At 41.6% G+C, this 26,466-nt stretch overlaps 1 protein-coding gene across 2 annotated transcripts in view; it reads right to left on the reverse strand.

The window, feature by feature from the left end:
- The window catches only part of XDH (xanthine dehydrogenase), a 50,940-nt gene that overhangs the window by 3,320 nt on the left and 21,154 nt on the right, over nucleotides 1-26,466 (reverse strand). For both annotated transcript variants that reach the window (XM_085054645.1, XM_085054644.1), the window contains 23 exons: nucleotides 25,625-25,734; nucleotides 22,675-22,859; nucleotides 21,726-21,894; nucleotides 21,178-21,267; nucleotides 20,345-20,514; nucleotides 17,808-17,931; nucleotides 17,288-17,407; nucleotides 15,657-15,753; nucleotides 14,485-14,609; nucleotides 13,647-13,780; nucleotides 12,143-12,230; nucleotides 11,429-11,515; nucleotides 9,814-10,005; nucleotides 9,194-9,339; nucleotides 8,518-8,599; nucleotides 7,854-7,949; nucleotides 7,007-7,135; nucleotides 5,936-6,010; nucleotides 5,053-5,105; nucleotides 3,839-3,953; nucleotides 3,120-3,185; nucleotides 1,314-1,502; nucleotides 714-881 (listed from right to left, as the gene is read on the reverse strand). In XM_085054645.1, the coding sequence (XP_084910771.1) occupies nucleotides 714-881; nucleotides 1,314-1,502; nucleotides 3,120-3,185; nucleotides 3,839-3,953; nucleotides 5,053-5,105; nucleotides 5,936-6,010; nucleotides 7,007-7,135; nucleotides 7,854-7,949; nucleotides 8,518-8,599; nucleotides 9,194-9,339; nucleotides 9,814-10,005; nucleotides 11,429-11,515; nucleotides 12,143-12,230; nucleotides 13,647-13,780; nucleotides 14,485-14,609; nucleotides 15,657-15,753; nucleotides 17,288-17,407; nucleotides 17,808-17,931; nucleotides 20,345-20,514; nucleotides 21,178-21,267; nucleotides 21,726-21,894; nucleotides 22,675-22,859; nucleotides 25,625-25,734 (2,810 nt within the window). The remainder of the gene's footprint in view (nucleotides 1-713; nucleotides 882-1,313; nucleotides 1,503-3,119; nucleotides 3,186-3,838; nucleotides 3,954-5,052; nucleotides 5,106-5,935; nucleotides 6,011-7,006; nucleotides 7,136-7,853; nucleotides 7,950-8,517; nucleotides 8,600-9,193; nucleotides 9,340-9,813; nucleotides 10,006-11,428; nucleotides 11,516-12,142; nucleotides 12,231-13,646; nucleotides 13,781-14,484; nucleotides 14,610-15,656; nucleotides 15,754-17,287; nucleotides 17,408-17,807; nucleotides 17,932-20,344; nucleotides 20,515-21,177; nucleotides 21,268-21,725; nucleotides 21,895-22,674; nucleotides 22,860-25,624; nucleotides 25,735-26,466) is intronic.

Genomic DNA, 26,466 nt, shown 5'->3' on the forward strand with positions numbered 1-26,466 from the left:
AAAAATTGAATTAGCAACAAATGAGAGTCCTGTCCAGGGTTCAGCACGTCTCACCATGCTGCTTTTGAGGTAGGTGACTTTGTACATGTGAAGGTAAGAGCTCCTAATCCCAGTTTTTCCAAACACAGAGATGTCTGTTAGAGGCCTGATGGTCAACTCCTACAGAGCCCTGTGACAACACTGTGACAGAGGAAGAGCCCATGAGGAGCCAGTGACAGGAATGCCTCCTGCACTCCTTCAGATCAAGTCCACAGCCTCTAAGGAGACTCCTGTGGCCATAACATTCAGGAGAAGGGAGTATTTGCAGGAATGCTTTTCTCTCCCTCCCTTGCTGAGGGACACCAGTAAATCACAGCATGGTCTTCACCATATGTGATGATTCTCTGAGAGATGATAGTCAGGAGCATCAGGACAAGCAGTCAGTGCCTTTGTTCCACTGACAACACATGGAGAATGGAGGGCTGGACTGAACTTCAAAAACACTACACAGCAGCCCTTCCTGCAGTGCGAGTCCTAACAGTGCAGGGCTGGGGATTTGGCTTTCAGCTGGGTGGATCTTAAAGGATAACACCCATGGAACAAAACTCATCTAGTGAAGCAGGGACACAGCCTCCCCATCCTGCCCTAATCCCAGCCCTGGGCCACTGACTTCCAGGCACACTGCCTGTGGAGAAGGCTGGCTGGGGAGCAGACTGTGAGAGCAGGGCTGTTACCATTTTGGTGAAGATGTCCACACAAGCATTGCGGATCCTCTCTGGGGTGGCAGGGCTGTCCAGCCTGAACGGCTCGGTCAGGCCAGAGTCCTTCCTTGCTGCATAGATGGCATCTTTGATGGCATAAAACACTGAGGCAGACAGGAACAGGGGGGGCTCTCCCACAGCCTAGACAGAGCACAAGCAAGAGTGAGACTTTGCCTTCCAGATGGGAACCTCAGTCTACCAGGTGTGCTCAGTGAGGAAACATAAAACTAAAACAGCCTCCAGCATGCCAGGTGTGATCTGTGAGGAAAGGCTGGGCTAAAACAACCCCCAGTCAGTTTAAAGAAGGAAGGGTAGGAAAGCACAGCTTTCTGACAGCAGCACCACTTCTATCTAATGGACAATCAGGGCAGCAATGTGCAGGCTATTTCAGTTCTTCCTGACTAGAAAGGATATTACACACATTTCTGATAAGAAACAGAAAAAACATCGTGACCTCAGAGAAAAGACAGCATAATGAGATGAACTGTTTAGACATACAGCATCATTCCTTTATCCCACTCAGCTTCACAGTGTTAAGGAGCAGTAAGAGGCCCAGAGATCTCCCAGGCATACCTTGGATGAGTAAACTGCCTTGCTATTGGGGCAATCACGGAGGAGAGACACATAGAATTCTGTTGGGATGTCTCCAAATGCCGGGATTTTGTACATGCCAGGCCCTCGAGTGTACAAGTTCCCTTCAGGAGAGTAGCGCAGCTCCTCCATGGTGAAGAGCCCAATGCCCTGGACAAATGCTCCTTCTATCTACAAACACATCCAAACAAGGTTACATTCCTTTTGTTATTCCCCTACAAGGACAAACAGTGATGACATCCACCACGGTTTTCAACCCTTCCCACCTCAGATCCCACTTTTTTTCTCTAAACCATTGTCCCTTCTGCTGGGTACAATCTTTGCACTATTCCTGTGCTCCCATGTAAATGGGGCTGCATTTCCCTGGCAGGTGAAGTGATTTACAAATACATGTAAACAGATTTCCTGTAAATTCAGGACAGGAGTTTTCTGATGAAGCAAACAAAACAAACAAAAACCCAAAAAACCCAAACAAAAAAACCAAACAAAAAACCAAAAACAAACCAATACTAAAATATTGATTCTTTTCCAGGCAGAGAGTGACACTGAATGAACTGAACTTGCTGATAACTCAAAGGACAAGTAGACTAAAAGGACTAAAACTGTTTTATGCTTTCTATTTCAGTGTAAATGCTTTCCTAAGTGCTGCATTTTATCAGGTCACCAGCATAGATACCTGCAAAACACTCCCATATCCATCAAGTTCTAAAGACGTCCCTGCATATTTTTCTACTACAAATTTTAGGAGGCAGAAATTACAAAATTATGAGAGGAGGATGTGCTTGAACAGCCCTGCATGAAGCAGCTCTGCTCTCTGTGCCCACTCAGATATCTGACAGCCAGACCAGTCTAAAGATTTGGCACAAGCATTCACTAACCCGTCTCTGTGTAATTGTGTTCCTGCTCTCATGCCACATCCTTTATCTCCTTGTGCCCCCACATCCTCTGTAGCAATTCACGGAAGGAGGCAGGAATTTCAGACCCCTTTGATAGGCTCCATTTAGCTCAGCTCTCAACTCCAAAACCTAAAGTGACAGGCTACAAAGACAGAAAATCTCTTTCTCCCCTTGGCCACTTCAAAAAAGAATCTCTTTCAGAAAAAATGTCACTTTCAAAGAAGTTTCATTTCAGCTGTAGCAGAGCTCTGCCACTCATGCTCTCCTATAATCCCAAATCCTGCAGCAGTTTCACTGGAGTTACACCATATCAACATCTAGAGTTAGCCAGGGAACTAAGATGGCTAGATAAGCATATGTCTAACAATTCGTCTCTTGGTCTATCAAACAACCCTGTGCTTATTACCTTTATCTGCTAAGAGATATTGTGATTATTACTGCACAGAATTTTGAAGTAATCTTGTGCCTGCTCAAGGACTTTGCAAGATAAGGGACTGGTCCAACTTCCTATTGAGAACTCCACACAGCAGCAGCTGGAGGACAGAATCTACCACCTTAATTCTTTGGTCACAGGACAATTTTCATTAAATTAAATAAACTTAATATTGACAGATAGGAGTATAAATATCAGATGTGGGATTTAGCCTGAAAAACATTGATAGGGAGGTGACTGGACAATACCATGTAGTCTTATTATGCAAACAAAAAAACCCCAAACCCTACAGAATATTTCCCTATGTAATTCTGTTTAAAAGAATTTTAAGTTTAAAATTAAACTTAAAATTAAAAGGCAAGTTTAAAAGGTTGTGTTTGGAGAGGTGTAATAAATAAAAAGCCTGAAAGTAGTGTGATTGCTTTAGCATGATGGAAATAGCACCACTTTTTCACTTACCTGTCCTATATCTATGGCTGGGTTCAGACTGGTGCCAACATCCATAACAATGTCTGTACGAATGTTCTAGAAAACAGGAATAAAGGATAAATCAGCACAGCTCACTGAAATGGGTACACCATGGTCTCATGTGAGGAGGGGTGTCCACACACTAGCCCATGTTTGGACAGTGTTCAAAGCTTTATCTCAGCTGAACTCCTCATAGTGACTTCTAATCTGAGTTCACCACAAAAGTAAATCAAAGGAACACACCACAGTTTTCCCTAGAGGTCCAATGGACCCAATTAATATTAATCCCAAGCTGCTCATATCAGTGATCTGTACCTGAGTATAACCAGCTAGGACAGATTCTGATGACTTTTTTTTTCTTTCTTTTTTTCTTTCCAGAAGTCTTCAGTGTTGTTTGTAATGATTAACTCAATTCCAGGATGTTTCTGTACTTTTGTGCCAACACAGTGCTGCTATCTCTTACTCAAGCAAGTCCAATAACTTTTGCAATCATTCATTAAGCCCCAAATCCCCACAGGGTAGGTAATTATTGTTTTATTACACTTTACGGATTGCTGCACTGTGGAACAGAGGAGTTAAGAAATTTGCTGAAGGTCACACTGGACCAATGACAGAGCCAGGAATGGGCTGACACCCAGTATTTGTTCTAACTCCCTGTGAATGTTCCCTTCACCAAAACTCAGAGAGCTGTTTCACTGCTGACCCCTCACCTTGTGGTCACCTGTCAGGCAATCTATCTCAACCTCAGAGCAAGCAACGCCATAGCTGAAGTAGGAGAATGGTTTTCCTTCGTTCTTTTCAAAGTTGTAGCCAACGTCAGGAATTCTTGATACAAAGAAGAACAAAACCATGTTTTATATCATAAAAAAATGAATATAACTGCATTGCAACTTATCAAAATCCTTATTCATTTTTGTTTCCTTCCTTCTGTCAAGCCCATGCAGAAATGAAAAGTGTAAACAACCGTAAATAGAAATCTGTTAAAACTGCTCTGTGTTCCAAAACCTGATTGAAACTATCAAATTATTTTAGCCATCTTCTCACAAATCTCAGGGCTAGTGATGACTATTATAAACTCATTCTCACCAATCCATTAGAAAATCCTTTGCTTTTAGAGTGCAGTTGAACATTTCTTTAAGACCATTAAATTCCAGAACATAGTCAAGCTGAAGCAGAAACTGTATTAATCTAAGAACTGATTTTAAGCACAGTTCATGGTAAATTTTGTATCTGGCTACTTATACTTTATCTGAAAATTGGTTTATTAAAATACTGACAAGTCACTTGGTTAAGAGAAAAATACATTTCAGAGATGCAAAAGAAATGAACTCATAGTGTATTTTAGTCCTAAATAGGTTGTTCTCAACACTGTGTTTATTTATAAATGTCAACCCCTCTGCCTTAAAGATGATGGATGTCTGCTTTCCTCCAGCAGTAAAGCTGACTAAGAAGTGCCTTTTTTCAGAACTACACAAGGTCCAACAGGAGTCTGAAGTGGGAGAACAAATCTGGAAACACTGGTATCTGCTCATGTCACAAAAGATGGGATTTTCCTCAAGGACAACCCTTGTCCCCTCTTACCCTGTATGGTGGTTCCAGTGCAAAACTAGGTCACAAGGCTGGCACAGAGCAGAGCCCCAGGCAAAGCTCTGATTTCATTTATGACTCTTCAGACCAAGGTCAGCTGGAAGGAAGTTAGATGTACTCCAGATTCACTTGTCCTCAGAGTTATGCTCCATCAGGAGTCAATTCTCCCCAGCCAGGAGACTGTTAACCTCAGCTTACCACTTGTAGGCAGGAAAAGGAATACAGCTTTAATTTAGAGCAGTGGCAGGGGGCTGGGGGCTGTAAATCCTCCCACAATTTCCCTGGATGTAATCCATGCAATCGACTAAGTGTCTCTGCAGTGTGAATTTTCACTCACCTATAAAACCCCGTGGCCGACAGGCTGACACAGCTCTCGTAGGCTTTTTTAATCTGGCAGAGGGAACAAGAGTTGGAAAACAGTAATTGTACAACCAGGCCCTGCAAAATAACTGCACAAAAACATTTCCAGGAGGCCTCAAGTAGGTGTCCAGTGACAGACAGCTGTCACACTACCCAACACCAGCAGTGCCAAGCATCAGTTCAGCTGCTTTGCCAAATAGCCCCATCAGCAGCTACCAAGGGCAGAACTTGAACCGTTGGCAGAGGATGAGACCTGCTTTTGTTTGTTCATTCCTCAGTAACAGGTTAGACTTTTAGCCTCAGAGACAAAGGTTAAATTGACAGGTCTTCAGTGAGGCAAATTCTATTCTGACTTCCAAATCACAAAGTCAAAACTCCTCAGATGAAGAGGAGAGCTTGGATCTGAAGAAAGCCTTACAGCACACCCTTCTTCTCTCTTGGAGGGTACAGAGATATTGCACCCAAGGAGCACTACAGGGGCTGAATGGCAGCTCAGCAAGAATTGTCTATGCTACAGAATCTCTTCATTAAAAATCAGGTTTCCTTCTGCGCAAGATTGTAGCCTGACTAGAAAAATACATGTAACCCCTCAAGACTTTAGTTTGATAAAGTTTGTCGTAGGCAGACCCCAAAATTTGGAGAAATCTCAGGATTAAAGTAATAACTGATGTTATGGGGAGGACCTCTTCCAAGCTTTAATTACTTGGATATCCATGCCAGGTTTGTGTTTCACTGTCTTTGCTCGAGTCTATGCTATCAAGATGCAGAAGGTCTGGAGGACACACCTGCACACATGGTTTGCCAATGAAAACAATCTCTGACAATGTCCACTTGTCTCCTGACAGACAGAAACAGCTTACCCAGTCTTCCCAGGATCCTTTGGGATTAGCCTGTTTGATCGGCTCCAGTCTTTTCAAGATAGTCTGACATGCATTCTAGAAACAAAGAGAGAGAGGATAAATATTTTAAGATTTGAATAGCCAGCTTATGGTATTAAAAGCCCTATAAGAGTTTCCAAGAACCTTCAATTTAAATCAATATTGCCTTCAGGACTTTGGCATATCATAAAAAGAAACAAAGTCCACTAATGGATGTCTTGCTGCATAGGAAGAAATGTTGACTGAAAAGGATTTTAAAGGAGATTGGCTGTGCTGATAGCAGAAAGGAATCCCAAATTCAGCACAGAATTTTCTGGACCATGACACAAAAATATAAGAAGTCCACTCATTTATACATTGACTTTATCTGTGCCAAGTCCGTACAAAACAGCTAGCATACCTTAGAAGATGACCCTTTAACACTGAAAAAAAAAATTCTTCCCAAAATTCAACCTACTCTGATAAGCCATGCAGAGAATAAAAACAGCCTGACAATTTTACTTTACAGGTTACACTTTCCCTTTTCTTTTAAACTGAAAATGGCCTGTAGTAAATTCCTCTTTTAAATGGAAAAGTCACACACCCAGCAAATATATGCTTTGGTAACTCCACCATGGCAGATAGTCAAAGCCATGCCATTGCTACAGCAGAACATTTGCTCTGAGCATATCAACACTTACAGCTTGTGGAGCACAGCTCTCAAGCCATTTGCTATTAATACATGCAGAAAAATATATTTGTTATAGATAAGGCTGCATTAATTACATAGAAGTTAGCCACTTAAATGGATGCTTTGATCTGCTCATTTTGAGCAATTCCAAGTACTCTATTTTTAAAACTACCAAAGGACTGAAGGACAGTTTCGAACAACTTGAAAAAAATATTGTCATTTATAATGTAGTTATAACATGTAAAGAGATTATGAGGCATCCTTAGACTGGAACTGCCTTTTGATGGTTGTTTTCCTTAAGCAACAGATAAATACAGGACAACTTTTCATGCTCTGGAGCCCTCTCTTGTAACCCACTCCTGTAAACAACTCAGCTTCCATACATGGACAGCCATTCCATTGATGTCCGCACTGACTGAGGCAGCTGTCGGGGAGGTATTTGGTACAGTGTTTGTGCTGGTCTCACTGATGTAAATTTTAGAGGTGGGAACTCCCAGGGACCTGCTAGCAACCTGTGGAGCAAAAGAAAACAACTGGTAAGCAGCACTTCTTATTCATGAGCATTGTCATTCATTGCTTGCACTGCCAGGACCCACCTGCAACCTCTGCCCTCTCCCACTGTAAACTTCATTTTTCCTGCAGACTGAGTTGTTTCAGTGACTGAGAACTAGCCAGAACATTGTCATGTTTGCATTTCGCAGGCTGAATGTGTGTGAGCACATAAAATTTTGCCACTATGACAGATTCACCTCACTATTGTGAGACTAAATGCTTCCCACAACAATTAAAAGAATCAGATCAAAAGCCCTACGAATTCTCTTTTCATTTTCCTGCCAAAGGAATATTGCTCCCTTAAGCCTTTTTAATTATAAAGGCACTAGGATATACAGATATATATGTTTGTAATACAACTATTTTTTTTAATAAAATGTATGTAAACAGTACCTTTATGGGGTGAAATGAAATTGCTAGAGAAATTCAACTGTAAGCATAACCTGCATTATCTACAAAATGAGATTTAAGATGATGAAGAATCTAATTCTCATAGTACACTGGGATAATACTGGAAATATAGCACTGCTGCTGAAACAGTGAAGAGGAATTAGTCATGATTTGTTACCCTCTGCATACACACAGAGGAAGTGTCAAGCTGCCTGAGGCAATACTGTAGGGAGAGTGTAATTCTCCTGAAAAGATGTCTCATTCAGTGAAGCCCAAACTCATTATTACCTGTATCATTTTGGTGTGAAGTCCTTGACCCATCTCAGTCCCCCCATGTGTAAGTAACACAGAGCCATCTGTATACACATGGACCAGAGCTCCAGCCTACAACAGGGAACATTAATCATCATAAATTAACTACTGAAGTACTTAGCAGAACACAGGGAGAATTCATTCAGAACTAGACTAAGGTTATTCTTTGGTGCAACTGAAGCCTCTTGTTTACACTTGAGGTGAGTTTGGCTTAGTCTCACCAGCTCACTAGAAGCTCCAATGTCATAACAAACCCCAGCCAGCATTTTCAGCTCAGAAAGCAGGTGAAGTAACCCAATCCTGTCCCTGTGGAACACAGATGCACCCTTCACCTGAACTTGCCAACACCACTGACAGTCCATCAAATCAGCTCAAACACAGAAGCAGTGTTTCCACTATTAAGAAAGGCAGGAAAATTAACCTAACACAATACCATGAAAATGTAGCTACATTGTGGTGTCTTTTGGACAATATAAATTGGTAGCTGTAGTGCTGCTCATTTTGGCTTGAAATATGTGTTTTGTCTTAACTAATTTACTACTTCTTCAAGAAGCTCCAGTTTGGTACAAATGGAAGAGGGCCTGGGGGAGGCAGCATGAATGCAGCTTCTCTAGCAAAAAGGTGAATGACATTTACAGACCTGATTCAGAAATGGGACAGTGAAACTGATGCCAAATTTGGTAGGAATGATGCACATCCCTCTCTTCTTCCAGCGGTTCTGCCTGCAAGGAAGGAACATCATTTGTACACTCATGAGGCTTTTATCAAAATTCAATACTGCTTTCCTCTGACTGTGTATCAAATAGCAATTAAATACCTGACTGTGATATAGACAAAGTTAATCACTAATTTGTATTAAGGAATGTCTTTCTTATTTGGTTTCAACAAGAAGGAATTCAAACTGAAGATGCTTCCCCCAAACATGATAGAAGCAGTTGTCTGGACTATTAACTATTCAGTTGTATATACAAGCCAACTGAAAAAGACTATAAGGCAGGAGAAAGCCTAAACAAATTGCCTTGATGATCAGTCATGTGAAATTCCTAGCTGGACTTAACAGACTCCCTCCTCTTTGCTACATTTCACTTGCAAAATCACATCATGCTAGGTCTGATTCCAGCCTAATTTATGTTACCAGCTCACTGATAGAGGTTTTCCTCTGACAGTGAGCATGAAGGGATTTCAAAAAGGAACATTTTTGGAAGTCACTCTGAAAATATAAGGTGTGACTTCACATGACTTGAGTTGTGAAGAGAATTTCACAAGTTAGTAGGCAACAGGTGCACCTAGCAACAAGACAGCTCCAGAGCACCTACTTGTTGAAATCTTCAATCAGTTTTTTCCTGGCATGATAGCTGGAGCTGGACAAACACTCATCCCAGCATCTTCGTAGAGTAAATCCCTCCAGCTTTTGGTTAAAATGAGTCGTGTCTCCTTCATGATAGAGATTGAGCTTCCGCACCTTTCCAAAGAGACACAAAGGACATGCCAAGTTTAATGCTTCAGACAAGGATGGATGAGATCTAATCTGTGTTGCTTCCTAGTTTTACTCCTTTGCTCTTTCTACAGAGCAAAACAATTAACAGGCATATATCTGTTTATGGGAAAACAAGAACTAAGCCATTAAGGCTGGGAATTTTCAGAGATTGGGGATTAAGCACATTGGCAGTAAGATTAAGGTACCTAATGCCTTTGGACTGCCTTCTTTTTAATATCTATCCTTAAAGCAGATGTTACAAAAGTGAGGCTACCAAGGAATTTAACTAAACAGAAGATAATCCATGCTATAATCTATCTGTCACACAAGAAGTTGGAGATCCTGCTAGGAGCTCAGCAAAAATGAAGCAAAATTTCTCATGCTTAAAAATTGTATGTGGCTGTTGTCAGAGGTTGTTCAAAGGCAGCAGCACCCTGGAAGGTGTCAGTGGGTCTGTACCTCCTCAGGTGGCAGGCCACACTTCTGAGCAAGGTCGCTCATCCAGCACTCAGCAATCATCATTCCCTGGGGCCCTCCAAAGCCACGAAAGGCTGTGTTGGAAGGCAAGTTGGTCTTGCAAACAACGCCCATGCTGCTGACATTGGGGATGTTGTAGGAGTTATCCAAGTGTAACAGGGCTCTATCCATTACCTGGTGAAGAGAAGGAATAGAGATGGACACATTTTACATGAATTGGATGTCAGACTTCTCACTAGTGCCAAAAGCAGGCTGGAAGCTCTGAAGCTAATTTACAACAATCAGCACTTTCTTTTGCACCCTGCAGTCAACACAGCTGGATGAGCACTGAAGTGCAGCCAGAACTGCCTCCCACGTGCAGTGGAGTGTCAAGTGGTGTCCTCCTGAAGGACAGGACAATAAGCACACTTCTCTGTTGACACTTATGGCTCTGGGACAGATTGAGCTTCAAAGTCCTTTTCTGGCCCTGGGCTCATGCTGAGTCAAACTGTTACTAAATGCCATTACCTGTCTGGAAGAAACAGTTTTCTTGTTAATATATTGAGTAATCTCTTACTGGAAAAGAAGTCATGCTGATATCAAGTGACTCAGCACTGGGCTATGGCAGTAAAGGGCAACCATATGAAATAAAGATTTTCAGTAACTACATCTGAACTGCAAGATTTGAGATCTTTCTCCACTTATTGTCCTCATTGGGAAAGGGCCAAAACTTCTTTCTGGCTTGTGTTTCCAAATTTCCCTTACAACAGCAGCAGCACAAGGAGATTACACTCAACCCAACCTTATTTCACTGTGGAGCACTTTCCAGTCCCCTGATTCAGACATAGTCAAAAAGACAATTACAGAGATGTCCTCTCAACCAGGCCCTCAGCTTATGAGAAGACACTTGCCTGTTGTTCTGTTCTGCCCAACACCAGCCACATTGCCAGCATCAAATGTGGCTCTGGTAGAGAGCTCTTGCAGTTCTTTCCTATTGAAATGGATTCCTTTTTGCAGAAAATTGTCAAAGACTCAGTGGACTGGAGAAAATGAGCTAGAATAAACGTGATTGACACTAGGCTATTGAGTTGGTCATTCACATTATAGGAGAGTTTTTTACTCATCAGTGCAAAACTTCCTGGAGACAAACTCAGAACTCAGGCCCATTTCTTGTCCTTACTGCTTGTGAACTGAGTGTTTGCTTTAGCCACTCCTTAACAAGCTTGTTGATTTAGGCACTCTGCCCTGATCAACCTATTGACTGGGATGCTTCCTATTCCAAGGAACTATCTTTCCCCAGAGCTGGAGGATTTATCTTGCATTGTGCAACAACTTTTCCATCACAGCCCTCTGTAATCCAAAGCAAGCATTCTCGACCCCTTTGCTCAATCCGAGTTATTACAGCATCCATAAGAATTATGTGGCACATGCCAAGGCAGGTCAGTTGGCTCAGAGAGCATTTGTAGAAGCTCCAAAACCCCTTCAAAATCTGTTTTCAGTCCTGTCAAAGAGCTGCATGTGCAAGCAGTGCTGTAAGCAACAGCTCTCTGAAGTCAGAGCAAAAGGTTGCACAGAAAAACACCTTCTGCTTAATTAGCCATCAGAAAATTTTACTTACACCATGAGAGAGGTCTACAGAGTTGCCCCCATTACTGTAGTATGACACCTCCAGACTCTTGACTTTCCCATTCTTCATGAAACCAACCTGTCAAGAGAGTCTCCTCAGTAATCAGTTATCTACAAAACGTTCTGTTTTCTGCTTCTTTCCAAAAACTGAACGGACCTCATACAGGCAGAGGGCTGACTGTCCCCAGTGCAGCATAGGACAGACACAGGCAGCAGCTGAGGGAGTTCCCCAGTAAAGGGTCCATGTGTTTATCGTAATCTTGTTCCAGAGAACTCTTCTAAATTAAGTGCTGGCCAATTATCACAACCATAATTTCCTTAACAGGTTTTTCCTTTCTAAAGCAGCAGCAGTTGGATGGGGATTGAAGCAGAAAGGAAGTTAAAGTCCACATTGCTGTGTACAGTATGCTTTAAAGGAATGGGGGAGCCTCTAAGAGCAGTGTGATTGTCAACAGTGGCAAAGTCTTGGTTGCAAGGAAGAGAGAATTATTTATGCTGAGGTCACATGAAGGGAACCACCCAAGCCAAAATAACTTCTGCAGCACTTCAACAGAAAAAATGCTATAGCCCATCTGACCTGGCCCATTTGCAGCAGGGGAGATCAGCAGTGAAACAACCACAGCAGCAAGTTTTTCTCAATATCTTACTGCTCTCTCTCAGGGGACAAAACTGAGACCACATGCATTCTTCTCACATCTATGCATACCTTGTACCTCCCCAGGAAGGGGTGTCTGCCACCACTGACCAGCATGTCCTCATCTCGATCCAGCATGCACCTCACTGCACGGCCAGTTCTGTGAAAGGATACATTCTCTTAGGCAAAGCCTGAAATCCACATTACAGTGCCTGCAGAACAAGACCCTATTCTTTGTCTTTCCAGAGCAGCAATGGAGAGTTAAGGGTAAACTGCTTGATTTATGTATCTTTCTCTTAAGAAAATGGCAAGATTGAGGAAAAAAACCCAAAACATCTCAGAAGCTGGGACCCATTTGTGAAAACTTTTTCAAAGACTCTTGTATTAAAAAGGAGGATAATTTCTTATAGAGACAGGTGCTAATAACTGAGCAATCACTGTTTTCCATACTGTTTCTCAAGGCACTCTTTTGGCTTTGAAAGAGAGGACGCCATAGGAATTATATAATAATGCAAAGTGAAGTACTAACTAGCTTTCAATTTGACCTTGTTTTTTATTTGCTTATTTATTATCCAAGGGGGAGAGTAGGAGTTGCTCCTTATTTTCTAAAAATTTTGCCTTCTGAGTGCCTGTCTTCAGGTTGTACAAATATCTAGGGAACGTCACAGTTGTTATTTTGTAACCTCGAGGATGTCAAACAGTGGTTTGGCTGGCAGAGATAAAGAAGAATGCAAATGTATTACTGATTAATTAGAGAAAAGAGGTTGTTTGCTTAGAACAGAAAAAACTGAAGTCAGTCATAAAAGAGTTTCATTTTGGCTGTTCTCTTCTAAATGTATTTTATCAAACTGCTGTGTTGCAAGATCCCTCTAGCAGTGCCAGCAAGGGCAGTGCTGGGCAGGGCAGGGTTACAGACAGGGCAGAAATGTCATCTCAGAGGCCATGTAACCCCAAAACCTACACAGTTAAACATGAGCCCACATCAAAACTCCAGAAACAAGAAGCACATTTCCAGTCAACTCTTCACAAGTGGTTACAGCCTAGGTTCATTCCCTGAGCTTTTAGGGGTTTGAAAAATGTGGGTTCCAAGGCCTACCACCCTTCCTTGGGAAAAATCCAAAGATGGAGTTTGTGGAAGAGCAAATAGTGGTGCGAGACTGGTGTAGTAGAGTTTTGAACAAGGAAGAGATTCTCATACCTCTATTAAACAAAACAGTAAACATGGCAGGTGCTCGATTTTGAAATGGCTTGGGGTGAAGTGAGGGGGAGAGGCAAATAATTTGAGATTCAAGAGTTTCCAGAGAGCATCAAAGAAATAAAGGGTAATGAGGTTTTCCCCCCTTTCTATTAAAAGCTGACATTCCCACAAACTTAGCACCTCTGGGCAGATTCAATCCCTCCTTCCAGCTAAGAACCCATTAGACACCTCCTTTGGGAAATTCCAAGCTTGCTGTAAGTTGTGCAGTAACAAGACATGAAGAGTATTAAAAGTGCTCCAGTGCAAATGGCACTTCAGAAAGAGGCAGCCTGGGAGAGTCTGAAGGAAAAAATCCCTGTTCCCCACACCCAAACTTACTTGAAGGCTGCAACAGCCACTACAGATGACAAAATAGTACTCCTAGTCTCTTTTCCTCCAAATCCTCCTCCCATTCTTTTCACTCGAACCACAACCCGATTTGAAGGCACTCCCAGTGCATTAGCAGCAAACTCCTAAAGAAAAACAAGACAGCAGAACATGTAGGGAGCTCAGCTGGTATCAAGAACTAGATACCAACACATTGCCTTCCTGGAACCATTTCAACAGTGCAAATATTGCATTTAATGCAATTGGATTGGATGCAATTGGAGCCAAGAAGCCCAGCATTTGATCTCTGAGGGGAAAAGGCACAGTGCTGCAGCACTCAGGGCCAGATTCAGGCAAAGACTGACATGAGCTGAGGTTACCAAGACACAGGTCTCATTTAGCACAGGGTTGGGCATCCACACCACTCTCACTGCATTGAGAGATCTTTGGGCAGTCTTGGTGAGCCAGTAAATAGGCTAAGGACACCTCATGGTGCCAGGAGCCCATCTCATGGAATGGGAGAGCTGGTGCACAGCCAATGGTTACACCACTTCTCTCTCTGATGTGTCTTTCAAGCATCATGTCTGCTGAGCAGCTGGGACTCTCTCCAGAAAGTGTCAAGCATGTAATCCCTCTTGACAAAGATGTGTTGCCAATAGAAACATTTCTGTCACCTGGAATGAGATTCAGGACTCCAGCAGGGTGGGTATGGACTTTAAATCCCACACTCAACTCTAAGCTATGTGGTTTTTTTAACTGAAGAATAAAATAAGAGCAGCTGTGAAACCACCATTAATCTAGTCTGAAACTGAGAAACAAATGCCTTTTAGGCAGGTTAATGAGTCTGTACCTGTGTCTTCATTGGGTTTTGGGTCGACACAAAGAGTTCCATCTCACCATCTTCTCCCTTTGGCACAGCCAAAGTACAGTGAGTTTCCAGGTAGAAATGCTCCTGACCACCAAGGTGCATCTCTCCTAGAAAATGGAAAGAAAAGCCCCACAGAAAGGGCATCCCTGGTGTCATAAGGTGTCTCCCATCGTGTTGTCTTCAATCTACTGCCTTTTGTACGTGTATTAACTGACAACCCTTTGCTTTGCCCAGCACTGAACATCACTAGCTCTGAAACTGACAATCCTGGTTCAATGTTTAAAAAACAACAAAAAATAACCCCAAAACAAAACAACAAAGCACAATAAAAAGATCTAGACATGCTTCCTTTCCACTTTCTAGGAATCTTCATTGCAAAACACAAGTGGCTGGCATTTCAAAAATAAGCTTGCACACCATGCCATTGATCCAGCATCCCTTAAGATGCAGTATTTGGTGCCTTTCAAGACTGCCTCAATAACACCACTGAGATAAGGATAAAAATAAATCAAGTATAGTCTAGCTGAGTAGATGAAATACAAGGTTATAGACTTTGAAACAGGAGAACAAAAATAGAAACCCAAAATGCCTTAGGATGATCTAACTGGGAATCAACTCTCTATCCCTGCATGTGTCTCTTTCCCAGGACATCTTACCTGGCAGTGATGAGGGTACAATTTCTAGTCATTCTACACACAAAGAAATGTCAGAATCAACCTCCTTTCTCAGTCATTGCCCTGATCTGTTCATTGTGTCCCATTTTCCTAAGATACAGCCATGTACCAGCTTAAAGGAAATTGGCTGTCTATAAGATTTAAACCAGACTATGCTCAGACAGGGTAAATCTCCTATATTGAAAAATCTCAGGAGAAAAAAAAAAAAAAAAACTTTGTAGAATATTTGCTCAAGAAAAATGTATACTTTCATAGGAAAAAAAGTGTTTTTTGTGGGCACAGCTGGGAGCACCCACGTCCATTTGAAACAATAAAATCTTGCATGAGCTATTTGTATATCAGATTGAAACTTTATATTAAATTAATTTACTTCTGCAAGCATTACTCTCAATATCATATGCATAAAAAGGAGGCTGATAACTTGACTTCTTTTGACACAAACTATCCTATTTTAAAAGAATTATTAATACTTATTCTCACCTTCCAATATGTGATCAGATTCTTCAAATCCTTTCTTCACATCTCCCTTATTAATCCCCTTTATATCCTTAAAGAAAGATTGTTTCTCAATAGCTTCCTAGGAAACAGAATGACACAATGACATTTTTGTGTAAGTTGAATGAAATGAAAGCTTTCTCTGACTGAAGAAGAAATATCCAAGATAAAAAGTACAAGAACTTATCAGACACTAACTATGGTAATAGCCTAGAGACTTGACTAAAAGCAGTACAAAATAGCTCTTGGCAACACAGCAATTTCACAATGAACACCATAATTGGACAATCTTAAGGTACTCCTTGTGACTCATTTTACATTGTGGACCCAGAACCTCAAGGTCTGTAGTCACTATAACTTAAAATTTCTATTAACTCTTGTCTGTGACCCAGAAAGTGGAAGAAAGGAAAATAAGAAAAAAAAAAGAGAAAAAGAAACAGAAAGAGAAAATTAAATCTCTCAGACAAGATAAGAAGTGCAGAAATAGTTCACTTCTGAGCTAATATACAATCATCTTTCTAAGGGAAGTTTTACAAAGGCATTTTCCTTTTGTCAAAACTGAAGCTTTCCATAACGCAAAAACTCCCACAGAATGATCAAACAACAAAAACCAAAAAATCAGCACGTTTTTGCCTCCACTTTCATGTTCCCTGATTGAACAAACAACTAGAAGCCTCAGAAAAGGCAAAGTTCTCACATATTGTTTGTGACTCCACAAATCATACAAACAACTCAGAATCTGTGTCCTCAGATGACAGTACCAAAGTCTGTACAGAGACAGTGCACAGACTTTTTGTATTTGCATTAATGCAATTCACATTACAAAATACATGGTACAAAATACTGACCATTAAAAACATGTAATTAGAAATCCATGATTCTAATTTATCCACTAAAAATTGCTTCATACTTTTTTTTCTCATTTCTAGATATGAGCACTGTGTAGATAATATAATTTGCTTTTGCTGTCTCATAAGGAAATCTTGTCAACAAATTTTCTAGTTTAAAAATAAGCATGAAGTGATCACACATTGTTGACATTAATTACTTCAGCTTTGAGAAAAGCCACTTAAAGACTGTGTCCATACAGTTCACAGTGGGGAGTGAACTCCTGAAAATTAATTTGATCAGCTTAGAAACCTGACAAGTGGTCTGCAGAAATCTCAGAGAAGCAGTGCAGTGACAGAGCTAGAAAAAACATTTTCACACCTTATTATTGCTTGTTGTAAATGAAAGAATGAAGAGTGAATGGATGTCAACGAAGCCAGCAGGGTTATACCAAACAAAACTAAAAGCAAGCCTCTCTGGGTAAGAATGTAACTCATACTAACCTTGTTCATTTAAACAAATTTGTGCTGAGCATAATAAATCTCCCTGAGCTTGGTTTATTTGTTTCAGCTTTAAATAGCATAGAACAAGTTAATGTACTGTAAATCATTAGGGCGTCAAAGATGTGCCTTCTTTATATTTAAATACACAAATTATTCTTTCTATCCATATCCTGTTGCACCCCCAAAAACAAACAGAACATGGGGTTAAGTAACCACATGTGTGAGAGCAAAACTAGACATCAGAGGTCCCAAGCCAACTGCAGATGCAGAACTGAGCCATCTTACCTGAATTGTGACAATAGGTTTAAGTTCTTCATACTTAATCTTCACAGCTCTAGCTGCTCTTCTGGAATGCTCTTGTGTGTCTGCCAGGACAGCACCAATGATATGACCAACACAGGTGACCTACAGGCAAGAGTAGGACTCACTATCATTTGGGGTGTGTCTATGCAGTAACAAGGGACTCATGATAATTCTTTATCTATTCCTTTTACGCAGTTTATCATCCGTTTGTTCAGACCAGTCTAAAACCAGCCCAAGGAAAATAATCACAAGCAAATTTGGACAGCAACTGAGTGAGTGAGCCTGTCCCAGGGGGCTGCAGCTTAGAGAAGAATCATGGAGATAACACAGAGAGGGGCACAGGGCAAAGGGACTTGGGCCTCACTGAATTTTGCACCAAGATTTCTATTGACCCCAGTGCAGTTAGCATTATCTCTGTATAAGGCAGAGCACTTGACTGGACAAAATGAGAAATGCTATCTCCTGAGCAGCATGATTGAAAAAGCTATCTTTAACCACATACCACATCCTCAGCAAAAACAGTCTCATCATTAGCGATGCCAGTGATGTTGCTGCCAGGAACATCCTTGGCGGAGACAAAACACACAAACCCAGGAACACTCTGAGCCTCAGATGCATCCACAGAACTAAGGAAAGGAGAAGAGATACTGTTATTTCTCATTTTTATTTTGTGTCAGCAATTATGAGATTACAATAGAAATTCATGCCTGAGTCCCTAAAGTTTGGTGATGCCACGTGAATATCATGTGACAACAAAGCAGAAAGGATCACATAATAGACTAAAATAATTTGGCTCTATATGATAATGTTAATCCTGACTGTGAGACTGATCACCAGTCTGCTTCTCTGGACTATATCACATATCTTTCCCTAAGACATAGCTGAACTTGATCCAACTGCCATGTGCACTAAAGATCCTTTGATGACAAATTGGTGTTAGTGATGCTGTGCCTCCACTTTCTTCTTAGCTGCTATGATGCTGTGAAGGCAAGATTCCTCCCTGTCTTTTGCTAAACATGAAATTTTAGTGCAGACACATATCATCTGCCATGGGTGAGTCAGGGAGAAATTGCTGAGGATCAATCACAAGGAAGGTTCAGGGTTTTTAAGAGGATGCAAAAGAAATTATGCTCAAACCACAAAAAGCTTCATGAAGGGCTTTCTTTGGTAATCAGCAGAAGAGGTATCTAACCAAAATGCTTGTCAGCTTGAATCATATATAGATTTAAAACTCGGTGACAAAATAACTAAAAAAGGGCAATATAATTTCATTTTTTTACTGAGAACTTAGTAAAAACACATTACAAAAGACTTTCAGGCTCCTTTTGCAATATTCTTTACACTGGCTTTACGGAGAAACAGTTGCAAACAGAAAAGCTGTGGCTTTGATTTTGCTGACTGAATGATTTATTGACTTCTGTAAATTGCTGCAATTTTTTCAGGAACTTGTTTAGATTCCTGAAACTTTGATGTAAGCTGTGCCTGAAAGCAGCTGTTAATGCATCCCAGTGAGCCACATACTTTTAAAGAAAGACAATAAATGTATGAATGAACTTTCCCACATGAATCCTTCGACACCATGAACTGAAGACAATGCTATTTTTCTTTGGAAAGTTGTCTTTCCCATAATTCTGCATTAGTTCCTCAGAAACAATCCCCTGACTGGTTTCCTTAGTTACAAATGCAGAGGCAGATAATGTCTATACATTTGGTGCTCAAAATCTGACTCAGATGAAGTGGAAGTTTTTGGAATCAGTATTTTGACTGCCGAAATCATAGGCTGAGATACTTTTGTCCCCTGATTAAATATTCTACTACTTCCTCTACAGAATATTGCAAGCCCCGAGCCTGACATATGTATACACAACAAAAATGCAAGAGACTGTGTACAGCAACTTCTAAAAAACACTGATGTTGGGGTCACAGGCATGAATGTGATGCTTTCTCTACCACCCCATCTGCCCTGGTAGTAGTAACAACACTTAAGTATCTGCATTGCACATTGCAACACCTGAAAATTAGCTATGATGACAGAGCAGTTTCTTTCATAACCTGGGAGTCAACTACTACATCTGTGCATCCATGACCACCATGCTGCCCATGCCACAGTGGGAAGCCTCTGGACAGGAAGCCTAACTAGGCAGGAAGTGTTGCCTAAGGAATGAACAGCACATTGCAAGCCTGCTGAGGATGACATGAGCCAATGTACCACAGAGTGTCCCACATCAAAGCAGCTGAGGGCAGATGAGATCCTGCAGAGCCACCACCATGTAAACAAAATTAGGGTTTGTGGGGGAAGCCAGTGCAATATGACATCACTAAAATGCCTATGAGAACGCAGATGGCATTATCTGCCAGGACTGGATTTTCTGAGTTGGTTATTCACTATTGTTATAAATTAAGTACAAGTCGTGCCCTGGGTGCATAAGATGTTTTTTGAGACAGCTACACTTCAAATACTGACCTGTTGCTACAGCCAAGCACAAACAAGGCTACATCTCATAGCTGAAGCCAACTCACAGATTACTTTTGTGCAGACGGCTTGATCACAGCCAGTGCAGGCAAGCACCATGCAAGGCAAAACCCAGTGCACACTGCTGACTCACCAGCAGCAGTGCTGGTAGAGCTGCATCTTACAACCTAAATTTCAGGGCAACAGAAAGAGAACGTTCAAGCTGCACGCCCTGGTTAGTCATTAAAATGACATCTCAGCCATTGTGGTGCTCTCCTACCCTGCTCCTTTTTAATCCTGCATGCCTGAGTATAAGAGATGGGAAATGCAAAAAGTCTGTCTGGACTGAGAGCTTTTGTGTTTCAGCAAAGCCAAAGTTTGGTGTCAATTCCCTCATATTCCCAGTGACGCAGACTTGCAAGGCAGCTGTAACACACACAGCTCGCCTCCACGCAACAATGTGCAAGGAACTGGAGTTCCCACCTAAGCAAAAACCTTTCCCTCACCCACACCCTGACAGATTGGTGTTTCCTAAGCCACCAGGCACCAGATGCTTCCAACATCTGCAGCTCAGAAGTGACACTTACAGGATCTTAGCGTGGGCCTTGGTGCTGGTGACCAGCGTGAGGTAGAGCTCGTTCTCATAGTGAGGGATGTCATCGCAGTACACAGCTTCTCCAGCGGCTTGCTTGGCTGCTGAAACATGCACCAGAGGTCGGCCCACCATATCTTCCACTGCCTGTCCCTTGGGCACTTCCTGCAGTAAAACACATGGCTAACTACTGCTGGCTTAGGTGGCAGGGGATGGAAGCATGGATGGGAGAGAAAAAGGCACTGTGAGGCATTCTAGTGAATGGGGAGTGGGTTGGGGGCTCAGTGCTGTGGGAAAGGAAGGTAAACAAGATGCCACAAGATGGGGTACACAGTGGGGAGCTGAAGGGAATGAAGTGAATGGAGTTTGAGTTTTGAAATTGCTATGGAACAGAAGGGTTTGATTTGACAGTTTGCATAGGAAGGCTCAAGTTCCAAAACTGGATTCTACTCTCAAAGCTAGAGAATGATCACTAACAGAGATAAGAAAGAAGATACAATCAGAATCTGAAGACAGAAAGATGCCAAGAAAGGCAGGCTATAGCTAGGGAAAGCAGAAGGGGAATTTCAGTTTGGATATGGAGCTGGCTACAGGAGGAAAAGTGTTTTTTATAAAGCTGTACATGACAGCAACAGTCTTGGGCAATGATAGGAAAGAATAGTATCCTAAATGGAGGAAAGGACTGAAACCCAAGTACAAGCTTCACACATGGCATTATGTAAGTTTTTGTGACAACCATACTCATGGAGACAAGAAGAGAAGAGCTACAGAAAAGCCTGGGCCTCTGTCATGCTGACCTTGCTACTTACTTGGGAAGTTGTGACTTACTTGGAAGAGCTGGGCATTTGCAATGGGATCTTTGTGAAACAGCTCAGTAGCACTGATGTAGTTTGAAGGGACAGGCTCACACACAGTTTTCTGCCAGAGACATATTAGAGAAAAATCACATTCCCTTCCAATTCCTTTCTCACATTCCCTAGAAGCCCAGGATATTTTCCATTCTCCATCTTCCACTTAAAGTAATGTATAACCTACTGAGTTAAAGGCAAACAAGGCTCAGGCTCTGTGCCAAGAATAATCATAGACATACAAGACAGGTTGTAATGCAGCAAATGGGAGAAGTCCAGGAAGCATCCTGTAAACCCACAGAGCAACACCCTTCCACAACAAGGTGAGGGTGCCATGAGGAAGCAAGTGAGAAGATAGACAAGTCACTGTTATGCAAGTATAGAGTAGAATAGCTCTGGCAGCCATTGCAGCATGGATTTTGTTATCAGGTGTGACTCTGCTCAAATTTGAACCCTCCCTGTGCCTTCCCCACCAAGGCAGCACAAAGGTTCTCCTTTCCCAAGTCTGCCATCCCAAGGAGCACTCACAGTGCCACTCTTGCTCAGTTTCTGAAGGACTGTCAGGTAGAACTTGAAGAAGAAGCTGAGGGTGAGTGTGCGTCGGAAATCCACCATCCCACCCGGAGCAGAAGGAGACAGATCCATCTCACCCGACAGCAAGCGGCAGGCATCCTGCAGCAGCTTCTCATTCCAGTCTCTGCAAGGGAACAAAGGTGACACAGAGCCCTTGTGCAGACCTAAATTCACCAGGACAGACTAACTCTTCTGACAAAGAATCATGGAATATGCTGAGTTGGAAGGGGCCCATCTGGATCATTGAGTCCAGCTCCTGGCTTTGCACAGAACAACCCAAGAGTCACACCATGTGCCCAAGAGCATTGTCCAAATGCTTCCTGCACTCTGTCAGGCTTGGTGCTGTGACCATTGCCCTGGGGAGCCTGTTCCAGTGCCCAACCACCCTCTAGGTGAAAACATTTTCCTCATATCCAGCCTAAGCCTCCTCTGACTCAGCTTCCTGCTGTTCCCACAAGCTCTCAAGCAACAGCCTTCAGTTCTATCTGTTCATAGCACATATGTGTGCTTTGCTGTCATCTTGGGGTCATTTTACCTTTCCTAAAGATGTGGCAAAGTTATTACATTATAAAAGCACTGATTTTTCAGGCCAGTTTGATATGAGCCTAATTTTGTAGGTCATGCACACATCTAGCTTCTTTCCAGTTCAACAGATGAGTGAATTTGGGAAGTAAATAGCTCTCTAAATGAGAGAATGACATGGATTTTTGAGGGTAGGGAATACTGGAAGAAGCAAGGTATTACACAAAACACACTGCTGCAGAAGCATAACTATACTTCTTCCCCTTTCTTCTTTGATCTACTTTTAGAGAGGAATTAGGGCATTTTGGATATTTAAACTGCTCCTATATAAATATCAGCCCAGTTCTATCAGGCAGTCTTTTCATCACAGAAAAATTCCTACCTGCCAGTGAGTTCCTTGCAAGTTTTTAGTGCCAGAACAGTTGTAGGAGCCATTCCTCCATAGCTTAGTTTTATCTCCTCCACTCTGTTTGTGCCATCTTGGAAATGGACTCTCATCCCACAGGTCACAATAGCAATGTCATCCTCACGACGGGAAGCCTGCTTGAAAGCTGAGAAGTATTCACCCTAGAAGACAGGAAAATATTTCTTTATTCTCTACCTTGGCATGCTTTGGAGTGAAAATGTGGACAAGCTGTTAACCTATCTCCACATGAACAAGCTAATCCAGGAAACTGTATCTGGTTGATTTATTGTGCAGGGCTGAGCAGGACATGTTTGTGCAGGCAGTGCTGTTTATTTTCACATAATTAAATTATTAATTCTAATATATCAGTTCAGTGGTTATTAGCCAGCCTAGGACTGTGGGTGAAACAAGGTTTGACAGAAATCTGCTCTTACCTGTCACATTTTTCCATATCTCAAGAAGAAGAACCAAGACAGATTATTTGTTCATAAATAAAATTACAGTTTATCAGCAAGTTTGTTTTTCTTCCCAGGCTGCTAAACTGGAAGGCTAATCCGTAAAACTCATATCCTAAACCACTTTCCTTCAGAAGTCTTTGAACTCTGCAAGAACTGAGATCAATAATCACAAATGTCTCTCAGTTCTAGAGTAGACCAAACTAATTAATAAAAGGCAGTTTCAATCTGATACTGCAAAAATAATTCTCAGTTACTATCCTGGTCTCCACAGAGAGAGGAAATTCTTGTAAATGCACCAGCAACAGCAGCTCACAAAACTCAGCAGCTCTCCTATGAAGAGGGGCAGTAAATATGAGATTAACACTCTAACAGGATGCATCCCATAATGGTGTCACCCTGGAGTCACAGCATGGTCAGTCCTCTTGCCTGTACTGCAAGTTAGGACAAATTGCTGTTCAGGCACCCTGCAGACTAGGAGAGGAATCAGATCTGATGTCTTTGCACTGCCCTTCTGGAGAGTTTTCTGACAAGTTTCTTCACTAATAGCTTAGCCAAGCGACTCCACATAGCACAGCAGTCTGTTCTATTAATTACTTCTAATCTGAAGTAGACAGAAATTCTTTCATTATTGTATAGAACAATTTCTCTTCCGTTGACAATGAGAACAGTTTCACAAGAGGCCCCTTTTGTGCATCAAGGACTTGTTACTGGAGATATAACTGAAGGGTGCTTAATTTCCTGAATTCAGTCGCTCAGCAACCAGCAGATAATAGCAGAGGAGCATCAACAGCATCCTTCCAGTGAGGACATTCTGCCACTCTGCTCGTTAAAACAATTAGCTTTCAAAGAGGAGGAAAAGCAGCCTCCTCTCTTACTGTGTGCTTAAGAGATTTCCAATAACATGATTGCAACAAGAGGGCAATATTTGCATTCACTCTCCACAAGACACCTTAATTTTCTTGATTCAGAGTCCTGTTGGACGAAAGGCACTCATGACCTTTCCTCACTAGGAATGTAGATAAGTTAACCATCAAATCAGCTGCCATGCCTGCCTGGTCTCTTGGTTCTCTGTTAACATGCATTAACAGAGCAAGTTAATTCTTCCTGTTGTTTGGCCAGTCTTACCCTTGGTGTGACAAGTTACATGAATGCAAGACATAACATCAGTTTCAAACTAAGATAAACTAAAAAATTCACTCTAGCTGTGTGCTGAAACAGCCCTGCTTTCATTCATGAGGAAATCACAGCTGCAGAAAACTTTGCCTGCCACATGCCAGCACCTTCAGACATGCCCTGAAGAACTTCCCTACTTGTGAGCAAAGATCAGCCAAGAAACCATGGAGTTGAGAGTTCAAAAGTTGTCTTAGTTTTTCAGATCAATGAGCTGCACAAAACCTAGGGATGAAGCCACTGCCCTACTTGTAGACATTTGTTTGTTTTGTGAAATTGCCACATGACTGTCATATGGATGGAGGAATACAGTATTTTCCATTGGCAACCTCAAATATGTTTCTCATTTTGGCAAAAATTTGGCTTTTATCACAAGACCAAATAAGGATCACTCAGAAACAGATGGAAAACCACCATAAACAAAATAATTTTTCCCTTAAATAGAAAGATTTGAGAGGATAGACAAGGAATTTATTAGTTCTATCCCACAATACAATGGCATTTCAGGTGAATCAATATTTTCCATTTATAAAGAAAATGTGTCACTATAATGAAAATCCTTGCACCATATGACATGGGGCCACAAGCCCTAAGGCAGCAAACACCTTCACAAGCATAAAATTATAGTCTGATGTTCTCAGCCCTAAAGGAAAAAGAAGAGTTTTACTTCTTAGACACTCTGAATCAGTTATGCTTTATGCTGCTACAGCAGAGAAATGCTCACTGTTCTGTTTGAAGCAAGTTTTGCAGCCTCATTTGAAGTTGCAAGTCCACATGGCCAAAATGTCCTAATAGTCAGTCCTTGTGGTTCACATCTTGCAAGACAAGAATGCAGAAACTGAGCTTCCCTTTTATGCACAGACTTTCCCCCATTTCCTTTGCCATTTCAGCTCACAGAAATTAAGCAGGAACCTTGGGAACCTTCCCTTCACTGTATGCCAGGAGCTGCTAAAATCTTTTCTGTACTATTTTTCAAGCAGAACTTATACCTCTGGGAACATCACTTTGACACTTTTCATCATTTCAAAATATACTCAAAAAGCTTCAGACAAAGTGAAATTTCTCTTTCTTGCATAAGAAAAATTCTTGGGCTTACCCACAGTTTATCAACTCCCCTTGCTTGTCAAAACCAGTGTGCTGCTAGATTTACTCCAAATACCTCAATTACTTCCTGGTCCACTTGGGACAGCATAAGCATTTGGAGGTCACTCAGGAAAAAGATGCCTAACTTTGAAATAACACTCAAATAACAGCATTTTAACTTCATAACTCATGAAGGTTTTTTCCTACAAGCTTACCTTCTTGCTGTAGGGTATTTCAACAGAGAGAAGTATTTCTTCAGGCTTAACTATTGTCTTTCTGTAGCCAGTGAAAAATTTCTCATCCATTGTGACAGTCCTTTTGCCCTCTGTGGAGCAAAGAGACAGCAATGGTGAATAAATGAAGAATGGCAGTAATACGTGTGAAAAAGCCTTCAAGCTAAACAAATCACTCTTGATATGATACCTGATTACATTTTTCCACCCTCTATCATCAAATCAGGAACAACTTTCTCAGATTTATTTTGCTATATATGGCATCTATGACAGCTTCTGCCTAGATATTAAATTTTCTTTGCACAGGAACTGATCAAAGAGACCCCCTTCTTCCTTTATCTAGTCAAAGCTGAGATTCCAGGTGAGCCAGTTTCCAACACTAATGAAATCCCCCTTTTTCTCCTTTCAATGGCCTGCACACAAACCAGCACTCAGTTCACTGACCAGACAGTCCACTTACTTCAAGGATCCTATTTTTAAAAAATTATTCCTAAGAACAAATAAAAACTGAGATGCTTGGCTTTCTTCAATGAAAAACAAAACAAGCATCAGTCTCCATCTGAATAAACCAGAAGGGTTAAAGTATGATACTGACAGCAACTATTTCATGCCTACTGTTTTCATTAATACACATCTTCAACCAGCTCTTCACAAGGACATATCTGTAAGCAGATGCACAGTACCAGAGATCCAATCTGGCACAGAAATTTGAAACTCTTTAGAAAGCCAACCTTAGGCCTAGCTTTAGACTTTAGCCTTGAAAAGGGCAAAACCACTGAAGACTAACAATGTTAATTTCCACTTTCAGTTTCTGGCCTGACCTA

The sequence above is a fragment of the Lichenostomus cassidix genome, chromosome 3 (assembly GCF_008360975.1).
Source record: "Lichenostomus cassidix isolate B80296 chromosome 3, HeHo_3.0, whole genome shotgun sequence".
Lineage (NCBI taxonomy): Eukaryota > Metazoa > Chordata > Aves > Passeriformes > Meliphagidae > Lichenostomus > Lichenostomus cassidix.